Source organism: Podarcis gaigeae (genome assembly GCF_964106915.1).
Source record: "Podarcis gaigeae genome assembly, chromosome: 15".
Lineage (NCBI taxonomy): Eukaryota > Metazoa > Chordata > Lepidosauria > Squamata > Lacertidae > Podarcis > Podarcis gaigeae.
In genome coordinates this window covers 7,578,338-7,596,965 of record NC_139692.1, presented here as the reverse complement: position 1 = coordinate 7,596,965, position 18,628 = coordinate 7,578,338, and the positions used below count along the sequence as shown (strand labels likewise).

The 18,628-nt window shown below is 45.2% G+C and overlaps 2 protein-coding genes across 2 annotated transcripts in view; both read right to left on the bottom strand.

Moving 5' to 3' along the window:
• LOC310832095 (beta-4C adrenergic receptor-like) overlaps nucleotides 1-18,628 on the bottom strand; it is a 685,807-nt gene that overhangs the window by 210,445 nt on the left and 456,734 nt on the right. The gene's annotated exons all lie outside the window — the stretch shown is intronic.
• The window catches only part of LOC310832040 (uncharacterized protein), a 40,397-nt gene that overhangs the window by 14,235 nt on the left and 7,534 nt on the right, over nucleotides 1-18,628 (bottom strand). Inside the window, exons 8-17 of the mRNA XM_083713372.1 lie at nucleotides 17,727-17,873; nucleotides 16,251-16,661; nucleotides 14,455-14,692; nucleotides 12,625-12,842; nucleotides 11,739-11,927; nucleotides 9,631-9,815; nucleotides 5,775-5,967; nucleotides 5,012-5,166; nucleotides 3,859-3,965; nucleotides 3,052-3,176 (exon numbers count right to left, since the gene is read on the bottom strand). Of these exons, the coding sequence (XP_083569498.1) occupies nucleotides 3,052-3,176; nucleotides 3,859-3,965; nucleotides 5,012-5,166; nucleotides 5,775-5,967; nucleotides 9,631-9,815; nucleotides 11,739-11,927; nucleotides 12,625-12,842; nucleotides 14,455-14,692; nucleotides 16,251-16,661; nucleotides 17,727-17,873 (1,968 nt within the window). The remainder of the gene's footprint in view (nucleotides 1-3,051; nucleotides 3,177-3,858; nucleotides 3,966-5,011; nucleotides 5,167-5,774; nucleotides 5,968-9,630; nucleotides 9,816-11,738; nucleotides 11,928-12,624; nucleotides 12,843-14,454; nucleotides 14,693-16,250; nucleotides 16,662-17,726; nucleotides 17,874-18,628) is intronic.

The window sequence follows — 18,628 nt, the reverse complement described above, 5'->3', positions numbered from 1 at the left end:
TAGACATTTGTTTGCCAACACAAGGAACATTAATATTTTGGAACTTTTGCAAACAAATATTAATACAAGAGCAGTGTTAATATTTATAGATGCGGAGAAGGCCTTTGATAATATTTCATGGAAGTTCATGAAGAAAAACCTGGAAGGGATGGGAGTGGGACGGGGATTTGAAAATGAGATAGATGCAATCTATTCAGAACAAAAGGCTAAATTGATAGTTAACAATGTGGTGACGGAAGAGTTTAAAATTGAAAAAGGAACACGACAAGGTTGCCCTATTTCCCCCTTGCTATTTATTTCAGTCCTGGAGGTGCTCTTGAATATGATCAGAGGGGAACGGTTGGTTGAAGGAATTCAGGTCGGAACGAAACAGTATAAACTCAAGGCTTTTGCAGATGACCTAGTTTTGACCTTACAGGAGCCAGAATCTAGTACAAAAAGGGTATTACAATTGATTCATGAGTTTGGTCAGGTGGCGGGATTTAAGCTAAACAAACAAAAAACTAAGGTATTGGGGAAAAACTTGACATCTTCAGAATCAGAAAGGTTTCAGAAAGAGACAGAGTTAAATGTGGTTAAAAAAGTAAAATACCTAGGGGTAAACATAACAGCAAAGAATCTGAGCTTATTTAAGGATAACTATGAAAAGTGTTGGTCAGAAATTAAAAGGGATTTTGAAAGTTGGTCAAGATTGAAACTTTCCTTGTTGGGCCGAATTGCTGCTATAAAGATGAATGTATTGCCAAAGATGCTGTTTCTCTTTCAGACTTTACAGATTGTGGATAAAATGGAGTGTTTCGGGAGGTGGCAAAGAGATATCTCTAAATTTGTCTGGCAGGGCAAAAAGCCCAGAATTAAGTTTAAAATATTAACTGATGCTAAAGAAAGAGGGGGGTTTGCCCTGCCAGATTTAAGGTTGTACTATGAATCAGCAGCTTTCTGCTGGTTGAAAGATTGGCTGCTTCTTGAAAACACTGATGTTTTAGATTTGGAAGGTTTTAACAACGCTTTCGGATGGCATGCATATCTGTGGTATGACAAGGTTAAAATTCATAAGACTTTCAAGAACCATATTGTTAGGAAAGCAGTGTTTAATGTCTGGACAAAATACAAAGACTTATTAGAAAATAAGACCCCAAGGTGGCTGTCACCTATGGAAGCTAAGGCTCTGAAAAGACCCAATATGGAGGTCAAATGGCTGAAATATTGGGAAATACGAGAAAAAGATGGAGATAATTGGAGGCTGCAGAGTTTGGAGAAACTAAAAGATAAAGTGCGAGATTGGCTACATTATGCTCAGATTAAAGAGGTTTTTAAATTGGATAAAAAGTTAGGTTTCCAGGTGGAAAAATCGAAGTTGGAAACAGAATTATTAGAACCTAAGACTAAGGTACTCTCAAGAATGTATAACTTGCTGTTAAAATGGAACACACAGGATGAAATGGTTAAATCAGCTATGATAAAATGGGCACAAGACATTGGGTATAATATTATGTTTGCTGATTGGGAAAAGTTATGGACCACCGGTATGAAGTTTATGGCATGCAATGCCTTGAAAGAAAATATTATGAAAATGATATATAGGTGGTACATGACCCCAGTTAAGCTTGCAAAAATATACCACCTGCCTGATAATAAGTGTTGGAAATGCAAGGGAACCGAAGGAACGTTCTTTCACCTCTGGTGGACTTGCCCTAGGGTTAAGGCTTTCTGGGAAATGATATATAATGAGCTGAAAAAGGTATTTAAGTATACCTTCCCTAAGAAACCAGAGGCCTTCCTTTTGGGCATTGTTGGCCAGAGGGTGTTAAAGAAGGACCGAACATTTTTCATGTATGCTACAACAGAAGCAAGGATACTTGTCGCCAAATACTGGAAAACTCAAGATTTGCCGACGCTGGAAGAATGGCAGATGCAACTGATGGACTATATGGAACTAGCAGAAATGACCGGCAGATTCCGAGACCTGGGAGAGGAAGCAGTGGAAGAGGATTGGAAGAAATTTAAGGACTATCTACAAAAACATTGTAAATTACATGAGTGCTAAGAAGGATGCGAGATTGAAAATAACACGGCACCATTAAGCTAGTTGGAAAGAATATGAGAGTAAGCGAATCTTAAGAGAAAAATAAATTTTGAATAATTATTAGGTTTAAATTGGGTATTTAAGACTCAGATAAAAGTATCTAAAGTTAGGGACATAATATTGGAAATTTATAGAATAAGAATGGAAACAAGGTGATAAATTGCTGGTTAAAATTGTATAATTTTGGAACGCAGGAGCGAGAGATGTGAGGAAGTCCAAAAAGTGAAGAAAATATGGCTATTATAAGATGTTAATTGTATTTTTGTTTCTTTTCCTGTTTTGTTTTCTGTTTATTCTGGTTTCTTTTTTACTGTATTAAGAAAATCTTTAATAAAATATTTTTTAAAAAAAAAAAAACAACTAGGGCCAGGGCCTTTTCAGCACTGGCCCTGACATGGTGGAACACTCTGTCACAAGAGACTAGGGCCCTGCAGGACTTGACATCTTTCTGCAGGGCCTTTGGTTTGGACTCGGTCTGACCCTTATGTTTCCCTCCCCCTATGGTCTTGATTTATCGGCTATTTTAAAATGAGGCTGCATTTTAATTTGCATTTTAACTGGTATTTTAAATTTGCCCCCCCCCCTTTTCCCCTATTATGTTTTTACTGTGATTTTATTGGTGTTAGCCACCCTGAGCCCGGCTCTGGCTGGGGAGGGCAGGGTATAAATAAAAATTATTATTATTATTATTATTATTATTATTATTATTATTATTATTATTACTACTATTATTTAGTCCAACCCCCTGCAATTCAGGAATGCCCCATAAATACCAAAATGAAAACTCAGCCTGGATAGCAGAGCTGGTTAGAGTGTGGTGCTGCTAATGCCAAGGTTGCAGGTTCGATCTCTGTAGGGGACAGCTGCATTGCAGGGGGTTGGACTGGATGACCTTCAGGGTCCCTTCCAACTCTAGGATTCTATGAAATGAAAAAAAATCTGCAGCCCAAAGCAGCTCTGCTTACCACTCTGGTGGGAGGCCTGGCATATCCAGCGGTGAGGCCTGTGGCACGGCTCGGCCTTCAGGAAGCCGGAGCTCAGGGCCAGCATGCAGGTTTCTATGTCTGAGGGACCCTGTGAGAGAACAAAGCTGGCCCCAAAGAGAATGAGAGAGGGTGAGGGAAGCCAGAGATGGCGTCTGGCAGGCCTGCTGCCTGGTGCCCTTTTGAGGCGCTCAGTTTTAGATCTCATCCCCTTGCCTTGGCTTCAGTCCCATGTTTCTCAGACAACCTTCTTGGAAATCAAAGCAAGTTGTTCAAGACTTGCGATTGCTAGATCCAGGCAAAAATTAGCCTGGTGAATGAAACAGCTCCTCTGAACGTTTCTCTATCCTGAACAGCTCCTTAGGAGACCTCAAACTCCTTTGATAATTTTTTTTGGGGGGGGGGGTTGAGACTTTACAACATACAATACAATAAAAAAGTAATTAAATAAAAATAGAACTCCTTTGAAAGTTGCTTACGATAAACTAACTCTCACCCAGCTGCAGCCTCTCCCCATACCTTCCCCCACATGCAATATGGTGACAATGATAGTGGCCAACCTTACTGGGTTCTTGTACGGATGGCAAGATGACTTGGCAGCGAGTGTGTTCAATCTCTGCACTATAGCTGCTTCTATTATTTATTGACTGATTATTCAGAAGTGGTTCTTATTAAGTTCCGTGAGATGCACTTCTAAGCAGGTGTGCACAGGATTGCCGTCTTAATAGACAAATGGCCCCAATCCACCCATCCCGCCCCACAGTCTCTTTCTCAGGGGTTCTTACTTACCGCCGCAAGGCTTGGTTGAAGGGTGCCCCATCGGCCCAATGCCACAAGCCTCTGCCACTGCGAAGCCCAGTCCAGACACTCACCTCCAGCTCTTTCTGCAGCCAGACCTGTGGAGGAATGCAGAAGGTCATTTTCCTTCGCCAGTCAAAAACACGCAGTGGGGATCTTGCCAGTCAGCGCACCCCAAAGGATGCAAACTGTGCAAAGCCACCAGAGACAGCAGGGTGGAGAGGCCTGAGTGCCAAGAAGATGCTGGGAGGAGCACAAAGAGCCTAGATTGGGAAGCCCAGCGCCATTACCTATGTAGGGCCGGCTCTATCATGAGGCAGAGTGATCAGTGTTAGAAACTCAAGTGATCTAGACCTAATTTACAGTCGCCGCAATGGCACTAGATTTCCCCCCAGTGGGATTTATTGTTATTATTGTTATTATTGTCATTATTATTATTCATTTCATTTATATACGACTTTATATTTTAAATGAAATCTCAAAGTGGTTGACAACACATTTAAACAGCCAATCAAACATGAGGAAATCCCGACCAAAGAACTGTGGCAAGAGAAACTGATGGATTACGCGGAACTGGCAAAATTGACACACAAACTACGTGATAAGGATAACTGTGACTTTAAAGAAGAATGGGAACCTTTTACAAAGTACTTAAAGAAACAACAAAATGAACTGGACTCCTTGGCAGGTTTTGAATAAACATACACAATTTTTTTATTGGTAACATATTGATAGATTAATTAAGGATCTTTAACATTTTACAATATGAAGAGAATAACATATGCTGAGAAACCAGAGAGAGGAGCTGAGGGAAGTCTTGGGGGGGGGTTCTTTTTAGGGAAGGGGGGAGGGAAAAAATGGGAGAAAATGAGGATGACGTATTTTTGATAAAATGTTATGTTGGAATTCCTAATAATTTTTTATAAAAAAATAAACATCCAATCAAACAATCCAGAACGAAACGAATTCAAGCAAATGTTATCGTGTTTATTATTAACATAAAAATGAGATTACAAATTTATTTTATATCCTGTGTAAATAATTTTAGCTGGCGAGCCCTTGCTGGGTGGGGCCCAAATGACTCTTGGCAGCCCTGGGTGCCATTTCAGATACTCCCTGTGCTCAGACCAGAGAAACTGCTCACCAGATCTTGTGGGCTGCTCAGTGTGGCCAGGCTCCCACCGTGGAACCTCTGGCAGAACTTCAGGGCCTGGCTCCATTCAAGGGCCGCATCCAAGACGAGGAAGAGGCATTTGTCCTTCCTGGATCTCCAGGCCCTGGACTGGGGGCAGTACACATCTGCAAGAGGAAATGGCAAAGAGCATGATGTGCACAATGTTGGGGAAAAACAAATACATTTCCTTCTCACTGAATTTCCAGCTAATACAGTACATGTGTTACTTTAAACCATACAAGGCACTGTTTGTCTAACAATCTAGTCAACACTTGTTTGTAGCCTCTGTTAACTCTGCCCCTCAACCCTGAGCTATTTTGTTGTTATTCTGTCCTGACAAATGTCTTTCTCTCATCTCCGCCCAACCTATAAATAACTTTTGCATGAATAAAGCCTTTGAACTCCGGAAACTGTAAGTGATTATTCCAATCTAATTCACACAACCTGCAAAGTCTGCTAACAAATACATCAGACTTCCTTTTACACGCACACCAGCTGGGCTCATCACAGCTTACCCCTCCCCATAGCAAAATGAAGCAGTCTAAACTGTTGGCTGTGTGAGATGAGCCCCAACGAAGCACCAGGTGTTGTGTCAGTCATTCTGCCTCACCCAAGCCTCCTACCTACCATGCAGGGTTGTGGTGAAGATAAAATGTGAAAGGGGAGGGAGGAGTCTCCTGCCCTGAGCTCCTTGGAGGAAGGGAGGGGCAAGTATACTTTTTAAAGAACACACCCCGATCCAGCACAAAATACAATGCCTGTGGGGTGCACTTCCCCAGGTAGAGCTTGGTGTGAATGACTCCTTGAAACACGCAGAACCCCAAGTGCAGATTCTGCAGCCGCTGGTCCGGTAAGAGGCGAAAGGAGCTCTTGGTGTCCGTGGAACAGTCTGAACTGCTCAACAAGGAGACTCCGTCTGGTGCCACCTGCACAGAGAACAGGGGAGAAGCCTGCATGAATCACAGAATCAGAGAGTTGGAAGGGACCCATCTAGTCCAACTTCCTGCAATGCAGGAATATGAACCTATACGGGGATCAAACCCATAATCCTTTTTTAAAAAAATAATTTTTATTAACTGGCCAATCAAATCAAATTAAATCACATCACATAAATTCCGAATTACAAAGCCGAATTTTAAATTTTGTTGGGGGGACCCATATTTCAAGATCCGAAGGGGGATTCTGATCATCTTCTTGCTACTGCGTTAATGTCCAAATCAATCCAAATCAGTCCAAACAGTTCATAATTCTATCCAGTCTTATCTTGCTGTTTCCACATCACATCTTGTTCATATATTTTCTCTTTTTTCTTTATGATCTCTTCTGATAGTCTCCTTAAGCCGATAAACACCAATAATAATCCTGTGTGAATTTTCCGTTCTTCCAATCCTCAAATCGAGATAGTTTCCATATATCATCACCTTCATAGATAACAGTGCTCTTTCAATCATTAATTACAGAACTGTCATTCTTAAGTCCCACTGAGGAGTTTCACCCACAATATAAAAACAGCTCTATTTCTCTATTTCTCCTCTCAGACTTAAGTCCTCCGACAGAACTTCCCAATATGGCGACGGCATTTTTAACTGCATCATTCCAAAGCTCTTATACATTCCACGCTCTTCTTAAAACATGCTTTGGTTTATCTCAACACAGCCTTAAATCCACAGCTTAAGTCCTTAAAACGACATTTCTGACTTGTGAGGGGAGGGGATTCTTGTTTAATCACATAAGGAAAGAAAGGAAAGTTTCCCCCCCTCCCCCATCAGTCATTTGCCATACCGTATCTTGGCGTATCTTCTCATGTTTTATTCTTGTCTTGTTTTATCAGAGATCTCTTCTGTTAGCAGTCTTTACTCCCCCTCCTCCCTTGAGATATGTGCATTCCTTCATCCAAATTGTTTCTTTTGAAGTTCTTGCAGCTAGTGGCGTGGATCAGGGACGGCGTCCAGGAGTGCCGGAATCCCACAGGAGGGCTTTGTGCCTAGTGCCCCCATTCCAACAAATTCGGGGGTGGTATAGCGCACAGCAGGCAAGGGCAGTCACCCACACCATCCTGAGGGGGGGTAGGGAGGCTAATTATTCCCATCATAGCCTCCAAATTACCTCGTGTGGGTCGGAGAGATGTTATTGTCAGCCATCTTCCGATGCGCCCCCTAGTGGCCCCCTTTTTTAAAAAATAATTTTTATTAACGATAATCTTGGCATTATTAGCATCACACTTTTAACAACTGAGCTAACCGGACAGGAAGGATCACAATGGAGAGAATAATTGTCACACACAGAAGGAATAAGGATATAGTGTGAGTGCTTCACCTACAGATTTGTAAATCATTTAATGTGTCAAGATGAATGGATGCCGTTAATATTGCAGTTGTTGTATAAGGGAGTGTTATTTTGAATGGAATGGAATTGAGATCAATAAGATTTTGGAATGCAGAAACAAAGTAAATCATCAAACCATCAATTCTAGCACATGGGAGGCCTCCTAAATTATATAATTTGGCATCTGAATGACTGGGGCTCATAATTGTATTATAACTTGGCATTGTTATAATGAGGCTACCATTATTGAAGGGGGAAAACCCACAAACAACTGAGCTCATTGGCAAGCTGGCACAAGAACTCACACAGAGATACCCCACAGGAATTAGAGCTCCTTTCTTTGTAATAATGATTTAGTAATAATTTTATTATTTTTACACCACCCATCAGATTGGGTTGTCCCAGCTACTCTGGGCAACTTCCAACGGAATATAAAAACACAGCAAAACAATCAAACATTTAAAAACTGCCTTGAGATGTCACCCCGAAACTACAGACTTAAATCTATTTAACTCTCATGACTCCTAAGCAAGTAGTTTTTCTGTGAAAGGGACAAGGAACACCTAAAAGAAAACAGCAGCACTCACACAAAAATGCAATTTCTAGAGCTGGGGAATGCAGGGCAGTGGATGCTGTTCCAAGCTGGTTTCAAACCGGCAGTGCTGGTGGCTGCATGTGTGCCATATCCCTGGTGCTCATCTCCTTCCTTTAAATAATCTTGGGAACTGTAGCTCAGCCCTCACAAAGCTACAATTCCCAGCACCCTTTTGGAACGGAGGTGTTTTAAATGAAGTATGGTGGGTATACAGCTGGTGTGAGGGAAAGAGGCCACTGAGGCTACCTGCCACCAAGTCAAATGGTTGGTCAGCGAGTCTGCACTCAATGGGCTGTTGCATTTCTAAAACATTGTGCTGCATTTAAAAAGCAACAACAACAACACTGACCTTTTATGTATATCTGTGCAGTGAGTCCTCACCTTTCCGAAAATAACATTGTGGGCTGATTAATATTCTACAGCCTTTTAAATGTGTTTTAAAGGCTGCTTTTGTTTTGTTTCTGTTCAAACAATTTATTTGTGCTTTTATCCTGTTCTTCAATCTTTTGAACTGCCCTGAGATCTTCGGATGAAGCAGGGTATATCAATGTAATTAATTAATTGGTGGTTTTTTGAAATGCATGAGCAACACCCCAGGACTTAGGCAAGAGGCCCCCACCAGCATCAGGGTGAGGAATCTCCTGCTGCCCCGTCCGTCTCCTCAGGTTCATGCTGGAAAATAAGCAGAAGAGCCAGTGGGGTTTTTCCCCCCAAAGGTACATAGAATCATAGAATGTGGAGCTGGAAGGGACCACAAGGCTCATCAGTTGTGGTACCTTGGTTGTTGAACTTAATCCGTTCCGAAAGTCTGTTCAACTCCTGAAATCATTCGAAAACCAAGGCGCGGCTTCTGATTGGCTGCAGGAGCTTCCTTCCCCCCAAGCGGAAGCTGCAGTTGACTTCCTTTAAAACATTCGCAAACCAGAACACTTACTTCCGGGTTTGCAGCATTTGGGAGCCGATTTGTTCAACAAATAAGCCGTTCGAGAACCAAGGTACCACTGTATTTCAATGCTCTGTTTTGCAAGATTATTTGGCCCACCATAGGGCTCAAAACCATGACCCTGAACTATCCCAGAGTAGGTTGTTTTGAAGCACTATCAAGCTACTCCCGGAGTCTTGCATTTCTTTCCCTAAAGCATTTGGGGTGTTGGCATCCCCTGAAAAGGACTTCCTATTCATTTTTCTCAGGAGCGGAGGGGAAATAAATGTGTGTGTGTGAGAGAGAGAACCAATCAGCTCCTAAAAAGAAGCTTGTATAAATTTAAGCTGCTTTAAGGGGTATGAATTGAAAGCAGTCTGGGTGACCCCTTATTGCCTACAACATATTGCTTTGTTGGAACGATTCAGTGATGTGAAAACGGAGACTCTTTGTGTGTTCTGCTGTGACTTAAGAAAAATTTCGTAAGAACATAAATAAAAACTGGAAAAGGAGTTGCTGTGATCTAGCAACCACTTCAAATTAACCAATATCATAAAAAAAATCTTTTACCCTGTAGATTTGAGAGACTGGAAAGAGACGACTGAGATTAAAAGCAGTCATAGAATGCGAATAAATAAATAAATAAATAAATAGGGTGGCCGATTCCTCCTGCACCCCTCACTCCACCACTATCAAAGAGTTTATCCCCTGATGTCATTCAGGAGAGGGAGTGCCAGTTCCATTTACCTGAAGGCAGGAAGGAGGGTCTGCGATGTTGCGGAGTCGACCATTTGGCTGCAGCCCCCAGAAAGCACATTTGAGGCGCTGGTCTAGCGCAAGCTCAGTATAGACCAGGGACTGCTCTGGATCGATGCACAGGGCTGACTGTTTGCCTCTGAGCCGAAGGAACCCAAACCACACGAAGGCTGTGCCTGTGGTGAATCACAGAATCACAGAATCATAGAGTTGGAAGACCGAGGGTCATCGAGCCCAACCCCCTGCAATGTAGGAATCTCAACTCAAGCATCCAACCTCTGTGTTATGTACTGAGTTGAATAGGATCCAAACTGCAGCAGTCTGATTGGTCCTAGAACAATAGGATCCAAATTGCAGCAGTCTGATTGGTCCTAGAACAATAGGATTCAGAATGCAGCAGTCTGATTGGTCCTAGAACAATGCAGCAGTATGATTGGTTGGCAGGAACCACCCAATCATGCTCCAGATATAAGTGAATCCGCAACCTGATTGGCTTACAGTAGAATTCCAGAATTAGCCAATCATGTGCAGCCCATTGTGTAAATAATGTATATAAAGCAGATACTTTGAGGGGACATTCATTCATTCCTCCTCACCACTATGAGCTGAATAAAGAGCATGAAATCACCTTGCGACTCTGAGTATATTTCACTCTGCTTAAAAACATTCAAGGAAGGAGAGTCTACCACCTTCAGATGAAGTCCATTCCACTGTTGAGCACCTCTTATGACAGAATGTTTAGTCGGAATCTCCTTTCTTGTAACTTGAAGCCATTGCTTTGAGCCCTACCCTCTGGAGTGGGGGGAAACAAAGCTCGTTCCACCTTCCATGTGACTGCCCTTGAGATATTTGAAGATAGCTTTCATATCTCCTCTCAGTCCGGAGCCCATGTCTCACAGGAGCTAAAAGCTGCTTCCCACAACCCAAGTTGAAGGTCACATGGTGATATCACACTGTCCCCTTAGTAGCCCAAGCTGATGCCTGCCCTCACCCCCCCCTTTGTTCCTGGGCTTCATCCAGTGTTTTAAATTTGCCAGGTGCTAGGCACGTTTTTTGACTGGCACAAGTCCAGTTGTGACCATGTGGCAATCTCTGGATGCCAGGTTGGCAACTACCTCTCCATCTGGCTGGCCCTTCTTTCTTAAGCAGGTAGGTAAAGGTAAAGGTAAAGATACCCTGACAGTTAGGTCCAGTCGTGGACGACTCTGGGGTTGTGTGCTCATCTCGCTCTATAGGCCAAGGGAGCTGGCGTTTGTCCGCAGACAGTTTTTCTGGGTCATGTGGCCAGCATGACTAAGCCACTTCTGGCGAAACCAGAGCAGCGCACAGAAATGCCATTTACCTTCCTGCTGGAGTGGTACCTATTTATCTACTTGAACTTTGATGTGCTTTCGAATTGCTAGGTGGGCAGAAGCTGGAACCGAACAACAGGAGCTTACCCTGTCGCAGGGATTCGAACCGCCAACCTTCTGATCGGCAAGCCCTAGGCTCGGTGGTTTAGACCACAGCGCCACCCGTGTCCCAAGCAGGTAGGTAGAAGAGCTTATTTATTGCATTTATAGCCCACCTTTTCCTCCAAGGACTCCATGGTTCACTCCCTCCTCAGTCATTGCCTACAACAACCCTGTGAGGTAGGTTAAGAGGCTGCGACTGACTTCAAGGCTACTCAATGAGCTTCATGGCTGGCTGGCTGGTGATCTGAACCCTGTTCTCTCAAGGTCCTGTTTTGACACTCTAACCACTACAGCACACTGGCTTCCTAGATTTACTTCTGCTGTGGAGCAGCTCTTTTAATTAAGTTGGTCGACAAGTATGGGGAAAGCTAAATGTCACTGAAAGGTTCTGAAATATTTCCATAGGTGCTTGAATTTGTTTTATTCTGAATTGTTTGATGGGATGTTTTAATGTGTTGTCAACCGCTTTGAGATTTTTCCTTTAAAATATAAAGCGGTATAGAAATGATAACAACAAAAACAAAAACAATATTCATGGGGGGGGGGGGAGTTGGTGCCTAGACATTCCATTGTGGTGACTGTAACTTAGGTTTAAGGTGCCATTTGGTGATTAGCTTATATATCTGGCTGCAGGAGGCCACTTACCTGGGTCTTGGCTTGCAGTGCTCATTTGCACAGAGGAAGGCTTCTTTGCTACCAGTGTGCTCCAGCTCACCACGTTCCCAGGGAACTTCCACCGAGTCCTTGAGGCTGCCATCTGCTTTATGGAAACCTCGGGCAAGGCTCGGTCCCACAGGTTGACTTCACTCAGGTCACCCACAAAGAGGCTGGTCCCTACAATGCAGCCCCAACATGCAGGGATGTGGTAAGAGCCCCTTATTGCCCAGAGAGGAGGACCAGTGATGTGGGGGCATGGCGGTGAGAGATGGAGGGGCTATGGCTTTTCCCCAAGTCTTTGTTATGGGCCCAGCCTTTGAGGGGGGATCTTTTGATCTACAATTCCCCAGTGGTGGCAGCGGCCTGAAGTTGGAAGATGCCATTCACAACCTTAACAACTTTGCCATCGGGCTGTGGGTTCAAAATCAACCTGCTGCTGCTGCTGCCACCAGCTCAGAGTCTGACCTCTTTGCCTTCCCTTCCAGAGTATCGCCTTTCTTTTGACCTACACTTCCCCAGCAGTGGCAGCAGCCTGCAGCTGGAAGATGCCATTCACCACTACCTTAACAACTTTGCCATCGGGCTGTGGGTTCAAAATCAACCTGCTGCTGCTGCTGCCACCAGCTCCCGCAAGATGTGCCTGGTCAGCTATGCGCTGAAGTGGAGGCAGCCAGAGTTTGCCCTCTTCCTCCTCTCCCCCTCGGGGCTGGAGTTCCACATCAAGGGGTAAGCAGGAGGTCCCTCCACCGGCAATGATGGTTTTAAATGCTTTTGGTCTTGGATGTGGTTTTGAGGTTTTATGACATTTTATATGGGGTTTCTATACTACAGCTACAGGGCAAGCCTACAGCCTCTGAGCAAAGGAGGGACTTACCTCTGCTGCCCACTTCCAGCTGTCCAATTATCAGCTTCCCCCCAAGGGAGAGCCCCTTCCTCAGGAAGCTGCTACTCTCAGCGAAGTGGGGCTCCCAGAGAAATCCATCCACGAAGACCTTGAAGGACGGGTAGCCAGGAGCGCTGGAGACCGAGACGGCCACATGGTGCCAGGATTCATCCAGAAGGGAGCCCTGGGTGCCGCTGAACATCACTGAGCTGCAAAGAGAAACCGGGAAGAAGTGGTAGAATCATAGAAATGAAATGGACAGCAAGGGTCAGCTAGTCCAACCCTCTGCAGTGCAGGAATATTTTGCCCATTGTGGGGCTCGAACCCACAACCCTAAGATTAAGAGTCTCATGCTCTAACAACTGAGCTATCTGGGTTCTCCTTTTAATCATCATCATCATCATCATCATCATCATCATCATCTTTATTTATACCCCACCCTCCCCAGCCAAGGCCGGGCTCAGAGTGGCTTACAAGCAATAATAAAAACAAGTTGAATGATTACAAATTAAAAACAAAATTATAATACAGCATTAAAATACTGAAACATTAAAATATTAAAATGTAGCCTCATCATAGGAGGAGAAGGAAAAGAAAAAAGAAAGAGAGGGAGGGAATCAAATTGGCTCCAAGCCAAAGGGCAGGGGGAACAACTCTGTCTTACAGGCCCTGCAGAAAGAAATCAGATCCTGCAGGGCCCTGGTCTCATGAGGCAGAGCGTTCCACCAGACCGGAGCCAGAGTTGAAAAGGCCCTGGCTCTGGTTGAAGGCAATCTAACTTCCTTAGGGCCCGGGACCACTAGGGTGTTGCTATTTATGGACCTTGAGGCTCTCCGTGGGGCATACCAGGAGAGGCGGTCCCGTAGGTATGAGGGTCCTAGGCCGTGAAGGGCTTTAAAGGTCAAAAGCAGCACCTTAAATCTGACCCTGTACTCCACCAGGAGCCAGTGCAGCTGGAAAAGCACTGGGTGAATATGCTCCCATGGCAGAGACCCCGTGAGGAGCCTCGCTGCAGCATTCTGTACCCGCTGGAGTTTCTGGGACAGCTTCAAGGGCAGCCCCGCATAGAGCGAATTACAGTAGTCAAGCCTGGAGATGACCGTTGCATGGATCGCTGTGGATCACTTTTACCTTTCCATGCTCAGGCTGGGATGTGTGCAGATAAATCAGCAAATGCATTTCAAAGAATACATTTCATGTCAGCTTCCTGGCTTGTTCAGATCACATCATTTATAGTCATGAGGTCAAAAATTTTAATTTTGGAATTGCTGTAAATTGCTTGGTAGGTGGCTCATTGATGAAACTCTCCTTAACTGAGGCCACATCCACATCAAGCACATTTAAAGCACACGACTCCCTCCCACACCCAAGGAATACAGGGAACTGGGATAATAGAATCATAGAGTTGGAAGGGACCATGAGGGTCATCTAGTCCAACCCCTTGCAGTGCAGAAATCTTTTTCCCAATGTGGGGCTCAAACCTACGACCTTGAGATTAAGGGTCACATGCTCTGCCAGCTGAGCTATCCCCCTCACATAACGGACATCTGGAGTACAAAGAAACTTAGTGGCTTCCTGGCAACTGGGATGGTGAGAGGGCTGCGCCACCAGCTCGAAACATTTTGGTGCCCAAGTTAGAGCGGCAGCAAAGGACATAGAATCATAGAATTGTGGAGATATGTAATATATAGCATTATACACACACAGTATAGAAACCCCATATAAAATGTCATAAAACCTCAAAACCACATCCAAGACCAAAAGCTGGGAGAGAAGCATAGTTTAAAACCATCATTGCCAGTGGAGGGACCTCCTGCTTACCCCTTGATGTGGAACTCCAGCCCCGAGGGGGAGAGGAGGAAGAGGGCAAACTCTGGCTGCCTCCACTTTAGCGCATAGCTGACCAGGCACATCTTGCGGGAGCTAGCGGCAGCAGCAGCAGGTTGACTTCGAACCCACAGCCCGATGGTGAAGTTGTTGAGGTAGCGGCGTATGGCATCTTCCAGCTGCAGGCTGCTGCCACTGCTGGGTAAGTGTAGGTCAAAAGAAAGGCGATACTCTGGAAGGGAAGGCAAAGAGGTCAGCCTCTGAACTTAGCCAACCATGTGAGCACCCTCCTTGGCAGATTCTCTGGGAAAGCACAAAAAGCCTTTGTAGCCTTTTCCTGCCCTCCTTCAGCTATTCCTGGAAACAATCAGTGGTGGACTTGGGGGGAATTGAGAGTCCTAGTGATGCCAGCAACTCTTCTCAGTAAGTCTTGCCCCAATGAGCCAGTTGTGAGGACTGAAGGTCCCTGCCTTCCCTTCTTCTCTCGGTTTTTTCCCAAGCTATCGTAGACTGCGTCTGTACGCAACCAATCTCTCCTCTGATCTTTTCATTTCTCCTCTGATCTTTTCATTTCTCTGTGTTTTCTAGAAGACTGGGGGTGGGGAGCGCATGTCTGTCTCCTGGCCCCCTCTCCTCCCAAGGGTCATCTAGTTCAACTCCCTGCAATGCAGAATATGCAGGTTGCCCATACGGGGATCAAACTCACAACCTTGGCATTACCAGCTCCTTGTTCTAACCAACAGAGCTGAAACAGTGGTCTACCTAGTCCATGGAATAGCACTGGATTATGAGCTTGTTTCAGCGTTAAGCTCAGAATCATGGAACTGTAGAGCCCAAGGCTCATCTAATCCAACGCCCCGCAAGTCAGGAATCTTTCCCCTAATGCGGCGTAGGTTAAAAGAAAGGCGATACTCTGGAAGGGAAGGCAAAGAGGTCAGCCTCTGAACTTACCCAACAATGTGAGCACCCTCCTTTGCAGATTCTCTGGGAAAGCACAAAAAGCCTTTGTAGCCTTTTCCTGCCCTCCTTCAGCTATTCCTGGAAACAATCAGTGGTGGACTTGGAGGGAATTGAGAGGGTGGGTCAGTCGCACTTTGAGACTGGCACAGGTCCAATTGCGACTGCGTCAAGATCTCTGGGCACCAGGTTGGTGATCTCCACCTGACTCTCCAGCTTTCTTATGCAAGCAAGTTCGCAGAAAGGCTTATTTCTTTCATTTCTCTCCCACCTTTTTCTCCAAGGAGTCCATAGTTCACCCCCCCCCCCTCCTCAGTCAATCCCTACAACGAGCCTGCAAGGTACGCTAAGAGGCTGCGGCTGACTCCAAGGTCACCCAGTGAGCTTCGTGACTGAGTGGGGAGTTGAACTCTGATCTCCCAGGTCCAAAACCTGACACTCTAACCACTACACCATGTTTGGTTGTACTGCCCCCCCCTCCTAGTTGGAGGTGATGGTGTCTGTGCATGGAAAATGGTGTCTGTGCATGCAAAAACAGAGAAAGAAAAAGCTGGCAGTCTTGCAACATGCAAAGGAAGGGTTGCACTGCTTGCAGATTTCTGACTATCATGCTCAGCTAGCAGATATATGTCAAGGAGAGAACCTGACAGTGCAGAAACTGCATTGGCCTCTGTTGACATGAATTCCAAGGAAACCAGGTGGAAGGGGCTTGCTGCAGGGACCCCCCATGTCTCTTTACAGAAACATCAATGTTTGCCCACCTTCTGCTGGTTCAAAAGCAAGGGGGACTCTCCTTTGTGTCCTCCCCCCAAGACAAATCCACCCCAACCTACCTAGAGACGCGTTGGCCACGGTTGCTCCTATTATCCTCAAGGAGCCGAGGTTTGCAAAGGGAATGTCTTGGGCGCTGGAGAGACGGAAATGCTCCTGGTAGTCCAAGAAGCTTGCGAGACCATCAGGGTAAGTGAAGAGGCTCCATGTGCTGAACAGCCCAGGCGGAAAGGGCACCCCAGAAAAGTTCTTGTGCTCCAGGGAGCCTCCGAGATCTGTGGTGACGCTGCCATGCACGTGGGTGGCATTGGACTCCAGGCTTAGTCGGAAATGAGTGGCATCGGTGTGGAGGCCAGCCAAGGACAGGGTGCAGGAAGAATGACCAGGGAAAGAGAAGGTGACATCAGCTGTGGCATGCGGACCTATCCCTCCAGGGAGGGGAAAGTACACAGGCTCCGGTGGACCACAAAAATCTGGCAACAGAGATGGGAGCAAATTAGACCCAGGGAAGGGAAGGCGGAGGAGTCTGCTGTTATTGGTGGAGCTCGACTCAAGGACTCCCAACACTCATTTCATTCAGAGCCTGTGAGAGGAAGCATTGGAGGACAAGAAGCCCAGCCACCTTTTGGATCAGCCCCCTAGCACTCAGCCACTGCCTCTCCCCCCACCGAGGCTCTCCCCCTGCCGAGGCAAAAGGGATTGGGAGGGGCAGTGACCTACAAAAATTCACATGTGGAAACTGAGGTTCCCAAACTTGTCCCCCAAATCCAGATTCTTTTATCTTTCAGAAGGATTTTATGCAGTTACGAAACGAAATGCCGATTCTGAAATCAAAATGAGCATGCCTTTTTTGAATTGCCTCTTGTAAACCACCCTGAGATCTTGATGAAGGGTGGCATATAATTTATATAAGGGTGGCATAATTTAAATAATTATAATTATAATTCAAGGGGATGAAAGCTATCCCCCTACACGAGGGCTTTCTTCCAAGATTTCCCATAAAAGCCTTTGGAGAGGGATTTTGTCTCAAACTGTCAGCTCAGTTCTTCACAGGTTTGTTGCCAGCCCTTTACATAGTCTGTTCCTCTTGTCTTTCTACCTAATTTATCAGGAATTTGCTAATTAGGGGTTTGCAATTCCTTGGATCTCAGAGTGACTGGAGCAGAATACAATTAATAACATTGTTACTGTTACCGTTACCATTATCGTTACCGTTATGTTTATCGTTATCGTTAATCGATATCATACTGTTACGGTTATGGTTATGGTTACAGTTCTGGTTACCGTTACCGATATCGTTATCACTATCATTATTATCAGCTGCTTTCTGGTCTCCTTGAGATGATGTCCAGCATTTCAGATGAAAATCCAATAGTTTCACACCTGAGTGGTGCTTTTATACTGCAAATTGCTTTGTGATTTTAGCTCCCCTTTTCTCCACTCATGAGAAGAGAGGAGTTAAGAGGCAGCTCTCTCTCTCTGTCTGCTCCAGCCTGTCTGCGGCCCCTCTGTTGCCCTTGAGCATCTATGGCACTCACCATATCTGTGCTGGCAGACAAATCCTGTTATTTCGGTCGTAGGACGCTCATTGCACGGTCTGGTCTGCCACGTCCCATGTTGGGCCATATTGGTGGGCTGCAGACTCAGCACCACACACTGGTCCTTCACCTGTTCGGGGGCTTTTCCTAGAGAATAGAGCAGCCAGGGGTTGTAAGAGCCCGTATGAGCGGCTTCTAGCTACAGCCTCCTACCTTGTCTCCAGGAAGTCCCAACACTCTTGCTAATGCTACCTTCATTGTCACTTCCTGCACTTCTTTCCCACCCAATGTGGGAAATGGGCAAGAACTTTAGGTCCATTCCACACCCTTCCCCCAGCCTCAACACCCCATCCCAGAGCCCATTTGTGTGGAGAAGGAACCCCAGCTGAGTCAATGTGGTATTGCAGACTAGGGCCTGGGAGAGACCAGGGTTCAAATCTTAATTTGGGCATTGTTGTTGTGGGGATTAAGGGTGGAGGGAAAGAGCTCCTTGTAGAAAAATGTGGGATATGAATGCAATAAATAAATAAATAAATAAATAAATAGGGGCAATAAAATAATAAAGAGCCCCAGGTCTTATGGAGCAAGTCTTATGAGGAACAGTAGAGAGAGTTGGGTATGTTTAGCCTGAAAAAGAGGAAACTGATGGGACAGATGAGAGCCATCTTCAAATATCTTAAGGTCATCACATGGAAGATGGAACAAGCTTGCTTTCTCCTGCTCTGGAGCGTAAGACTTGAACCAATGGATTCAAGTTACAAGAAAGAGGATTCTGACTAAATGTTAGGAACAGCTTTAGGGCAGTACGAGCTGTTCAAGTGAGGATTGGACCCCCTCAGAAGGTGGTGGCCTCTCCTTCCTTGGAGGTTTTTAAGCAGAGGTTGGATGACCACCTGTCATCA